This window comes from Phyllobates terribilis, unplaced genomic scaffold (genome assembly GCF_046119375.1).
Source record: "Phyllobates terribilis strain yellow unplaced genomic scaffold, ASM4611937v1 Scaffold_2__4_contigs__length_985480577, whole genome shotgun sequence".
In the NCBI taxonomy this organism is placed as follows: Eukaryota; Metazoa; Chordata; class Amphibia; order Anura; family Dendrobatidae; genus Phyllobates; species Phyllobates terribilis.
The window spans coordinates 854,070,113-854,082,597 of NW_027362762.1; the positions used below are offsets into that span (position 1 = coordinate 854,070,113).

Genomic DNA, 12,485 nt, shown 5'->3' on the forward strand with positions numbered 1-12,485 from the left:
CTGTAAGGAAATTAACCCAATTATCAATGCACCGGCAGTTCGGGACATCCAAGGAATATAATTCCCAAACCCTGAAATTATATTAAAGAGAACCTGTGGCATGAAAAAAACGCTATTAACCTGTGGATATATGGTTAATCTGCAGATTAATAGCATTCTGAACTTGCCCGGTGCCTGCACTTAGAGCCCTGCTGGCCAGAGGAAATTTGCTTTATTCCTCCCAGCAGTTTTTGGCCATGGGGGCAGCGCCAGCGCGGGTTCAGACACCGCTCTGTCCATAGAGAGCGGCAGCTGTAACCGCGCCCCTGGTCCTGACTGACAGCAGCTCAGCATTAGAGTTGGCTGACAGTCAGTGTTCGGGTGTGGTTACAGCCGCCGCTCTCTATACACAGAGCGGTAGCTGAACCCACACTGGCCTAAAGCCCGAATGCTGCTGGAAGGATGCAGCCTTAGTGCCCATGATGCAGAAATGAAGCAGAAATTTTCCTGAGCATTTCTGCATCTCCTTGGCGGAAAAACGCGTGCGTTTTTTACATGCGTTTTTGACGTGTTTTTGCATGCGTATTTGCCATGCGTTTTTCCAATGCATTGTATAGGCAAATACGCATGCAGAAACGCACAAGAAATGGTCATGTCCGTATTTTTTCTTCGAGTAAAATCAGAGCAGAAAAAATCCTGACCATGTGCACAGAACTTGCAGAATGTCATAGGAAGTCATGGGATAAGGTATGCAATGCGTTTCTGGAGCATTTCCGCACTGCAAATCCACCCAAAAAACGCACCAAAAACGCATCGTGGGCACACAGCCTAAAGTTCGTTTCCTCCCAACAGAGGGGCTCCAAGTGCCGGCACTGGGCAGGTTCAGAAAGCCCCCATATCTGCAGGTTAATTGCGTTTTTTCACGTGACAGGTTCACTTTAAAAAAGAAAGTGATTGTGGGTATACAATATTGCCATTGAACCTGGGTTTGAATATTTGAGTTATATGCACCTTGAATAGCAGATTTTTGCGACCATTATATAGTAGTATCTAGCACAAATGCTAGAAAAAATACAAACAAAATAGCCACATCCAGCCAATTCAGGAGGGAGTATGAGTGAAGACAGTACATTTAAAGTGAGTGTGACGCATAGAATGACTGTTCAAACCAAATACGGGCACTCAGTGCTTTCTTGGCATAGTCAAACATTTAAGTGCACCTTCCCACCTGCTTATTTTCCATCTATCTCTGTCCTTCCTTTGCTCTATAAAACCGGAGCTGTCAGTCAAATAAGAGAAGGGTGGCAATAGAGGGAAAACATGTAAAGGGAAAACAATACTACCAAATAGATGGTGCCCCCAACTGTTATAGTGCCCCCCCATGTGCCACCCATTGGTGTCACCTTTGGTTACCTACACAGTAATAGTGCTTACACACAGTAAAAATGATCTTCTCTGTGTCCCCAAACAGTAATGGTGCATATTTATATTGTGTGGGCACATAATACAAAGCCATAATACCAACCCATTTTGTGTCCTTTATAGTAAAACCGACCACCTGTGTGACCCCCATATAGGTAATAAATAACGCTTCCTAATAAGTAATAATGCCCCCTTTTTCCTTAAGACTACCTAATTCATGTGACCATGTCTGATTTTGCATCTGTAAAAAATAGATCCATTAAAAATAGCATGACAACAAGAAAAACAGTTATGGTCCTCTCCACTCTTTCATACATTTTTTTCTTGTCATCTTTTTTTTGCAATATGCCTTGATGCTTATTTACACCCAGTGTGTCAATTGTTTTACTGGGATACATTGCACTTTATCCAGCTGGTTTGCTTCTGTTTCATATGTATATTTATTTGCACTTGCACATTGAATTTTTTTGTGCATTGGTGGTGGTTGTTACCGTACTTCATTATTACTGTATAGTAGTGTTTGATCAGAATCAAGTATTGTTTCATCTTTTAGCTTGCAGGACTCAGCATCAGGGAAGGACCCCTTATTATGACCCTCACTCCTTATCTTTTGGGGAGTGGGGACATATGATGTCATTACTTATTTACACTAATGGTGTAGTTTGTCAGTTTTTTAAGTGTTGTTAATTCTTCTCTTTGTCCTTGTATTTTAATTCATGTTAAATAAAGATGATATATTATTTCATGTACATGCTTGTGCATATGGCTATTTTGTCTCTGATAGATCTTTGCTGGACACCTATTAACCCCCTATTTGTTTAAGAATAAATATTGTGTGATTAAGGCCTATATTGAGGGAAGAGGCTGGGACCCCTTTTAGGACTGTTGATTCAGTGACCCTGGACATGGATGACAGGCTGCGACTCTCTAACGTTAGGACATCCACAATACAGCTTTATGTGCCCTTCATACATCTGTGTCTCCAGTACGTGTGGTGACAGTTTTCACACATGCTGGAGACACACACATAGACCCATTATAATCTAAGGACCTACATGTGGACATGTCCATTTTTTTCCTGCAGCACGGACGTCAATACATCCCACACGCATGCACACAAATGACAAAGTGTGACATCCGTGTGCCGTCCATGTGACATATAGCGGAATAGAAATCAGAATAGAAATGAAAGATGTTTAGGTGCTAAATGTGCAAAGATAGAGAATATAGATAAAGAGATAGCTAGGGGTATATATAAATATATATATAATATATATATGTGTGTCCTTGAGATATATAATTAGTGCCGTGCGTATGTAGTTTACTATACCTGCATTTAACAAAAAAATAAATAAATGAAAAAAATGGTGTGGGGTCCCCCCTATATTTAATAACCAGCTAAGTGAAAGCAGACAGCTGTGAGCTGGTGTTATTATGCTGAGAGGGCCCAATAACCATGGAGCTTTCCAGCCTATTTATATCAGCTCACAGCTGTCTGCTTTACCTTAGCTGATTAAAAATAGGAGCTATATATATATATATCTGTCTATATATTTATTCTCTATCTTTGCACATATAACACCTAAACATCTGTCATTTCTATTCTTCATTCTACTGCAGTAAATGTCACACTGATGTTGCATACTCATGACACACATGTACACATGAACACACAAACACAGATAGCACCAGTAGTGTTTTTTCCAGTACAGGAAATATCAGGATGTGTGAAAGAGGCTTTAGAAATGCCAGGTTGGCACAACGTCATAATTGTGTTGTGATGCACAGATGACATAATGCTAACCCTGCTAATCAAAAGCCATGCCAGTTAGAGATTCGCAAAGCTCTCGTCCAAGGGTCAGAGACTTCTCACCTGGCCAATGGAACGGATGAATCAAACCGCTCATCTCTGTCCACAACACTACGCCAGGCTCCCTGATTTGGAAGAGGTTTCTATTTGTGTTTTATTTCTATCATTAGCATTACATGCACTTTTATGTTTCATAATACCTCTTAATAAAATGGCCCCAATTCATCATTGCCTTTGTGCTTGTTTTTCTTTCTAGTTTTGTACCATCTTTTTGTTTGTACCCAATTCATTATCCTATTTGTGCTTTCTTTGAAGTCTATTTTATGTGTGCTCTTCTGTTTTTATTATTGCTTTCTGCTTTGTGAGTGAAGTTTAGCAATTCCAGATGTTTTTGCCTGATTCATTAATTGTGACTCTTAAAAAGTTGATACATTTGGCACAACTTTGTTAAAGTCCATCCCCACCCAATATATTTTCAAGTATGCCAGTATTTTGACCTAATTTTGAGACTATTTGCACCAACTTGCGACTTTTGCCGTCAAAAGTCGCTAAAAATATTCAAGCCAGGAAGAAAGCTCTTTTTTTTTCATCTTGCATCAAATTCATGAATCATGTACGTCATTTGACTAATGTGATGCCACAAGCGGCAACTAATACAAGACAAAAAAGGAATTTGACTTAAAAAACGCAAATGATGAATGAATGATGAATTGGGGCCTTTGTGCTATAGTTATAGGTGTGCAGTCAATAGACAGCTTATTGACAGATATCCTTTAACCCGAGTTATCTGTCAACCTGAGGCTCGTATAATGCTTATACTACTGTATGTAAAATGGATGTTACAATTGCCAAGGGAGATGGTAACATGAACTGGATGTGATCAACTCTGCCATGTTTATGGGAATCCTGCAGAACTGTACAAGCTCTTGGAATGTCACCCAGTAATAGATTCCTTCCTATTACACATCAGTCCACTAATTATGTCTTAGTTATGCTTTTGATAGAACATAGGAACTGTTAGTTAATTTTTGCAAACAGTATTGTGAATTACTTGTCACCATTGGCATTTCTTTCTACACTATAGAATATTCAAGTCAAACAATATCTGTAAGGGAAAGCCCTTTCCTTATTACCATATGACATAATGAATTATTTAGGTTGTGCCAGTTGCATGGTGATTATTTTATCCTAAGTAGCATGGGGTAATGTTGTTACATGGCAACAGTGTATATGTGCAAGCCATAATGCATCTATTTAGCTGCCTTTATTTAATCATGGCTAGTACCCATTACATATAATGTTTTGTGACAGTACAGTTATTACATTCCAATGTCTCGTGTCGTTTATTTCATTATAAGTGTGCTTGTTTCCCAGACTCTGAGAATTAATGTCTGTTACTGGAAGGAGAAGATTCCTGGGAGATCTGGACTCCTACAAAACTTCCCGACATTCCTGGGTGTAAACCTGAATGGAGAAGAGCATGAGGTGTATGGACTACCCTCTCAGGAGTATCCAGGCCTCTTTAAGGTGCATACATTTTCTTATTTATGTCTAACCAATTTATTCCCAGAGTATGTTCACATCTGAGTTAGGATTACCAAACGCGGTGGAAATGTCTTGCGCTACTGGAATGACACAACAGGATCCAAGGATCGACAGGATGTAAGTGGTTTAATTGTCAACTCGTTTCAAAGTTAACTGACTCCTTCCTCAGGACAACCACATGACATGTGGTTGTCTGAAGAAGGAGTCAGGTTGACTTTGATGTGTGGTTGTCCTGAGGAAGAAGTCAGGTTGACTTTGAAACGCATTGACAATTAAACCACTTACATCCCGTCGATCCTTGGATAAGGTTGTGTCATTCCAGCAGCGCAGGACATCTCCATCCCCTTTGATAATCCTTGCAATTCGCTGAAAAAAGAGAATGGACCGCACCTCCAAAAACATACATTGATCTAATACCTCTCGACAAAAAAATATAAAACTGAACATGAGGTTCTTAGTTTAACATTCTGATCAGACTGTATGAAGCCCACCGCCACATCACAGCGAACCTCTTAGTGAGTCTTAACGTTTCCTGCCTCAAAGGAGCAGCGCTGTGCGCCAACCACCATCGCAGCAACAATGCACCAGCAGGGCGGGCGGCCTGTTGCCTCACAGCACCCGTGCTGCAAGACTGAGTCCCCATCACTCCAGACCTCGCCGCCCCACAAGCACAAAACCATAGCAGCCATGGGCAACACACTGCACCTGCACCACATGAAAGGAGTATTGTATCTCACCTTCCTCAAGCTCAAGTGAGAGCAAAAATAGGCTAGACCCTCTTTGCAGTCTCCTGCTAATTAAAATCAGCTGTGCCAAATGGGAGGAGTGCACATCCGAAAAAAAAGGACAGATCATGCAATACGCTGAAAAAAAGAGAATGGACAGCACCTCCAAAAACTTACATTGATCTAATGCCTCTCGGCAAAAATATATAAAACTGAACATGAGGTTCTTAGTTTAACATTCTGATCAGACTGTATGAAGCCCACCGCCACATCACGGCATACCTCTTAGTGTGTCCTAACTTTTCCTGCCTTAAAGGAGCGGCGCTGTGCACCAATCCTTGCAATTGTTTGTGGTTGTTGCAGCAGCTGGTACCTATACACTAATAGTGGTTGTATTCCACACAACCCTACCAGATGAGCATAACATATGGTGAGCTATTCTATATAACTAGGATAAGACCCTATTGTGCTTTACATGTTTTTTACAGTCACATCTGAGTTAGGAATTCTGTTTTCTGTCCCATTATAAGAGCATAAAATCAGAATTCATGCAGGCCACAGATTTGTTAAATGACGGACACCAATAGAGCCCTATTGACTATAATGGGCTGTGTAAGGACCACAACACAGAGGTGATCCAAGCCAATATTGTGATGTTTACTGGCAATACTTCATTGTGTACCTCCAACCTTGAACATCATTTCACAGTACATCAAGTTACTACTCTATTTTCTGTTACAGATATTGTCCATTTCCATTGTGGCACTAATTTTTCTATTTCCATTTTGCTGAATGCTGCATATACATTTTCTCTGACCCTGATTCTTCAGAAAAAAAAGTATTAAATGTAGCCAGTTCAGCAATAGACTAAGGAAAGCAAGTCTGTAGAGGCTTCCAGGAATATTATGTGGTCTCTTCAATTTGGCTGTATGTAAATAAAGAGATAGACATGAAAACTCAATAATTACATCCATATCATAATTGACCGTGATTTATTTAACTAATTAATTGATGACATTGAGTACATGTTTGTATGTCTACATCCAACACTACAGGGATTTGTGGAAACGTTAATTTGCCTGAAATGAGGAGAAAACTACAATTAAATTCTGTTACTCTGTTGTCAAATCCTACTCAGACTAAAATGATTTAAAAGGGTTGTCTCGTAAAGACATCAGTCGATATACTCTAATAGGACACATGGAATTCGTGGAGGGGAAACCCAGCTTGGGGCCAATGGGGGTGCCAGAGGCTGGACCAGCAACTCCAATCTGAGCAATGACGTTGGTGAAGAGACAACTTGTATCCTAGTTATATTGATAAGGCTTATCATAACTTAATGTCTCCATACACATTAGACTAATGTTGGTGGAACCTGCCGATATTAACGAGTTCAGGCCACGGCTTACTGTATATGTGGGCACCACTGATGATCATAGGAGATGTCTATCACACAAGTTCAATTTGTCAGTCAGTGGCTTTCTCATAAAGAACACAGGAGCGTTTCGCCAAACAAGTGCTCTTGTATATGGGACAGCTATTCGAGATGTCAGGCGGCAGAATGATCAGGTGTAGTTTCATTCTGCCAGCAGCCATCTAGTTTGAATGGCCGGCCTTACTTTAGGAGAAAAGTCTTTTGGACCTCCACCAATCTTCTGTACTACACTACTGCTTACCATGAACTGTGCTGAGAATTGAAACTCACCCAATCAAAAGAAGGGAGTTGTCGTACTCTGAAGGGCTACACGTGATCTTGTTTCTGAAGGTTTTGCCATGCTTTACTAATGATCTTGCCCTTTTCTTCCAGTGATAAATGGGGTGATATCTTCGCAGCACGCTCTAAAAAAATGATGTATGCTTTTGTTGCACATATAAATGCATCTACTGGGTAATATACTCCCAAGAAGAGATGAGCAAAGATCAAATTGGTGTAGAATTTTAAGAAATTAGCTGGACCCGGCAAATCCGAACAATTTGTAATTTCATTTGTGCAAATCACCAAAAAAATTTCCACTGTCCTTTTTCACAAAGCAGAAGATGGTATGAGCCAGAGAAGGCTCACATAACTTTAAATGCTTCCATGTGAGCTTCATCATAATGCAGCTATCACATCACATGATATAGCAGAGCCAATAAGGAGAGACTATGATAGCCTGTATAAAAGCAGAGGCAGGGAGTGGAGCAGATATTTAGCTGTGAATCTGGATATTGAGAGCTCACAGTTTAGCAATGGAGACAAGGAAAGAAAACTTTGAAACAGTGAATGGGTTTGTGGTGAGTTTTTGATGCTGCATATTTTCACTGCATCAAAAACACAGAATCTTACAGGTCCAGCAAAGTGGATGGGATTTACAGAAATCTCCTGCCCGCTGTGCTTTTTTTCAACTCAGCATAAACTGACCTGCGGTGCGTGTTTCTAATTTGCGGGTACGCTGAGTTTTCTCCGTGGATTTTTCCCATAGATTTGCATTAGTTGCAGAAAATCCGCAGGTAAAAAACACACATGCATTTTTATTGCATTTCCACAGTGGAAACGTATCAAAAACGTATGTAATCCACACATGACTGTATCAATAAAGTTTTTTCAAAGCCAAAAATCAGGAAGTATCAAAAACAAAGCAGCTTTATTTAAAGCATGACATACTAAAAAGAGACAAAAAATGCAGGGTCAAAAATGCAATTTTACATTTACATTACAATTTACATAATAGGTGCTGGAATCGTGCAGAAAATCTACAACATCAAAAACTCACCTAAAGCTCATTTTGGGAACGTAGACTTAAGGTTTAGTTAAAAGATTAGTCACAAAGAAATTATGTGACCTTCCAAAGGTATACGTACTCAAACTACCATTATGTAAAGCATAGCTTCTCAATCTTTTTCCTGTAAGACCTCAACAGCCAGAACTTTAGGCATCATTAGATCTAATTATTTGTCCTCTAAACCAAACATTTTTTAAAATATTGTCAATTTATCATGAAACTGAAGCTAATAGATAAGCAGAAAGTCAATTTTGCAACCCGCACCAGCGCCGCCCTCATGACTGAAATGGGAACGCTGCTGGGGAGAATAAAGTTAATAGCCAGCATTATAACGCTATTAATCTGCAGGTTAACCCCATATCTGCAGGTTAACAGCATTTTTTTCTTGTGAGAGGTTCCTTTTAAGTAATATCACATAAGTACTTATTAAATGTTTCAGGGCACGTGATAAATATAAATGGAGTAAGTCACCAACCAGTTTTAGCACAGCTTCACAGCACCAATGAATACATCTGCACCAGTACACGGCCTTGTCATTCGTATGGTGGCTTTGATTATATTTTTCATTATGCATCATAAAATGTTACCTTTTCTATTACAGATTTGCTTTCATGGTGGAAATGAGGCAGATCCTGAAGAGCGTGAGCTTCAGGTCAAACCCAACCAAATCCAGGATATCCAAATACTCTGCAATTTTGTCAGTCAATACCTTCCTGGCTTGCATCCTAAGCCAGCCGTGATAGAGCAGTGCATGTACACAGTGAGTATATCCTGTGAGAACTTTAGTCTTGAGACTATATTGAAATGTATATTTAATAGGGTTCTTCATTGGCCATCAATGTTTAATCAGTGGCGGTTCAACCACTGGGACCCCCGCTGAACTGTGAATGGCTGCTGGTTAAAGCCTTCATCTTTTCCTTGTACCGTAGCTTGTCCCATTCAAGTAAATGCGGATGTACAGACTATATGCTATTTCTATGTAAATAGTGGATAAGTTAGGCTGGGGCTACATGGCGACTTTGGCCCCCACATAGGTCATGCGGGATAATGTAGGTGAATGTCGCGCCCACGACAGGGAAGTTGCAAGCAGCCTGAACCGGTTTTCGAGTTGCTTGTGACATCCATGGGTCACATTGCGTCTCTATTCATCGGCATTATGCTTCGATGTAGCAAAGTCGCCCTGTATCCCCAGCCTAATGGAGAAAGCAATGCTTTCCTGCAGATATCGCTAGTGTGTTTATAGGGTAAAATCTTCCTAATGAACGTACTGTATTCAGTATCTTCCTAACATGATAAAAAGACAATACCCAGTAATTGCAGGCGCATTCCTCGTAAGCCGAACCATAATACAGCTGCTATCCCTGATGTCAATTATTTATTACATCATTTATCAGACGGATTTTACATAACTTTTTCTTTCCTTTGTAGAATACCCCAGACTGTAATTTTATTTTGGACTATCATCCACTGCACAAAAACATTGTCATAGGGTCTGGATTTTCAGGTGAGCGATATTATCCTTCATCTTAGTTATCACTTTTCCACAGCAGAACCCTAAAAAATACGTACAGTATGTGTTACCAAGTGAATAGAGAAGGGGCTGGAGCCGTACTTGTAGGCAGAGGCCCACATAACGGTGATTGGGCCAGGAGAGAAAAATAAAGTTTGAATGGGGGATATGGGATTGGACCAATAGGGGATGGGAGGGGACCGTAAATGGGTTATAAAATAAAAAGTGCAGGAAAAGGGGCCATTCCTGTGGGGACAGCAATAGGAATGAAAAAATCAATGAAAAAATTGCAGCATGCTGTGATTTCACTTTGAAATCGGATGCCACATACCCATTCAAGTCTATGGGTGCATGGAAAACATCGGACTGCACTCAGATGACATCCAATTTCCACAGAATGGAGAAGATGGAGAAATTTTGTTCTCCATCTTCTCCTCACAGTGTGCTCCGATTCTCTGATCCAAGAGATTCGGATCACACTATGCTGAGACTCTGATCAGAGTTTGATCTCACAGTGTTATTAGCATAAACGTCCCAATTCTCTCAGATGAGAGAATCTACGGCCGTCTGAACATTGCCTAACACAAAATCTGTCCTGTCCTGTACAACCCAAAAGTGGAGCTGCCGGGAACCAGCCTGGCACTAAAGTCAGATGATCAGGGCACCCTATGCATTAGGAAGTTCTGTATTTTTTTTATTAGGAAAACATATATAAATCTACTAGATGGTGGCCCGATTCTAACGCATCGGGTATTCTAGCATATGTCTCCCGACCCTCCTTTATAATGCCCCATGCAGGAAGTCACATCCCCCGTATATAATACCCCATGCATATAATACCCCATGCAGGATGTCGCATCCCCCCGTATATAATACCCCATGCATATAATACCCCATGCAGGGTGTCACATCCGCCGTATATAATACCCCATGCAGGATGTCACATCCCCCCTATATAATGCCCCATGCAGGAAGTCACATCCCACTATAGTGCCCCATGCAGGATGTCACATCCCCCCTATATAATACCCCATGCAGGATGTCACATCTCTCCATAGTGCCCCATGCAGGCTGTCACATCCCCCCTATATAATACCCCATGCAGGATGTCACATCCCCCGTATATAATATCCCATGCAGGATGTCACATCCCCACTATATAATGCCCCATGCAGGGAGCCACATCCCCCCTATATAATACTCCATGCTGGATGTCACATCCCCCTATAGTGCCCCATGCAGGATGTCACATCCCCCCTATATAATACCCCATGCAGGATGTCACATCCCCCCATAGTGCCCCATGCAGGCTGTCACATCCCCCCTATATAATACCCCATGCAGGATGTCACATCCCCACATAGTGCCCCATGCACGTCCCCTATGGCCCCATACAAAAAAAAAAAATCCAATACTCACCTCACTGCTTCTCTGGACTCCAGCGTAGCCGTCATATTCCCGCTGTGCGCTGTGACCGCTCAGGAGAGAGCGCGGTGTACAGACGTCACCGCGCCCTCTGACCTGAGACGTCACAGAGCTGCAGCGGAAGACACAGGAGCTGCTGCGCAGGCACGGGGAGGGGTAAGTATGACGCCGGGTGCCGGGGTCCTGATCGAGCGGGGGGAGGGACGGGAGGAGAGGGGAGGGGAGGGGCGTCACACTTGTCCTTGGGAGATAAGCGGCCGTAGCCGCTGATCTTCCGACGATAGCCGCATGTAGGTCAGCGGCGCCTGCGGTCGGGGGACTTTTGCTGCGAGCAGCCGGCTGCATCTCCCGGCTGCATCGCCGCTGACCTCCGTGCCACACAAGAGCCGCTAGTGGCCGCCATGTTTTTCTGAAATGCCGCGTCGCTGATTGGCCGCGGACGGACCAATCAGCGACCCGGGATTTCCAGGACAGACAGAAAGACAGACAGACAGACAGACGGGATAAGACAATTATATAGATAGATTTTTTTCAACAGGACAACTCATTTATGACATAAATTATTTTAATCTCTAACCTTTCCCCTTTTATAACAGGTCACGGTTTTAAACTTTCCCCTCTGGTTGGGAAGATACTATGTGACCTCAGCATCGGGAAGCAGTCATCCTATGATCTCAAACCGTTCTGTATATCTCGATTCAAGAGCCCAATAAATTCATCGTTGTGATGCCGTACATAAGAAGAAAATATGCTGTTGGGGTTCTTTTTATGGAAAATTGGTGCTATTACCTAGAAGCACATCTAGCTACATTTATGAATCCCAGCATAAAAAAAACTATGACGTTGTTCAGATCAATGAAGAATTCAGATTTAATTTTTGTGAAACTAACAAAAATCAAAGACATATTAGATCTCATCATGCTGACAATGTCATGTGTTGATCAAGTTCTATTACCATTATGTAAATGTAATGGTTATGTAATTACCATAAATGTTAATATTTGTTGGTGCAGGTTGTTAAATGCTATACTAAATGTTTCATCAAATGGAAAAATAAACATAAAAATACTTACTGACACAAAGCTTAATCTCATTGGTATCTAATGATCATGGTGCGTATTTTTGGTTGGCGTGCTGTCCGTTTGCACAACAGGCCACACGTGGACTGATGTTAGCCTATGTGAATGAATATATGACTACTGCAAGATATGGGCTTTATTTTAACTTTTGGCGATATGGTAATATACCTTACTTACCTGTTCTCGCTGCAAGCCACCCCTGTGTCTCGGCAAGTGGCACTAACAGTG

General features: G+C 41.5%; 1 protein-coding gene across 1 annotated transcript in view; it reads left to right on the plus strand.

Moving 5' to 3' along the window:
- Nucleotides 1-12,209, plus strand: part of PIPOX (pipecolic acid and sarcosine oxidase) — an 82,388-nt gene extending 70,179 nt beyond the window's left edge. The window contains exons 5-8 of the mRNA XM_073667916.1: nucleotides 4,586-4,738; nucleotides 8,845-9,003; nucleotides 9,672-9,747; nucleotides 11,775-12,209. Coding sequence (XP_073524017.1) covers nucleotides 4,586-4,738; nucleotides 8,845-9,003; nucleotides 9,672-9,747; nucleotides 11,775-11,905 — 519 coding nt within the window. The 3' untranslated portion in view covers nucleotides 11,906-12,209. The remainder of the gene's footprint in view (nucleotides 1-4,585; nucleotides 4,739-8,844; nucleotides 9,004-9,671; nucleotides 9,748-11,774) is intronic.
- The last annotated feature ends 276 nt before the right edge of the window (nucleotides 12,210-12,485 follow it).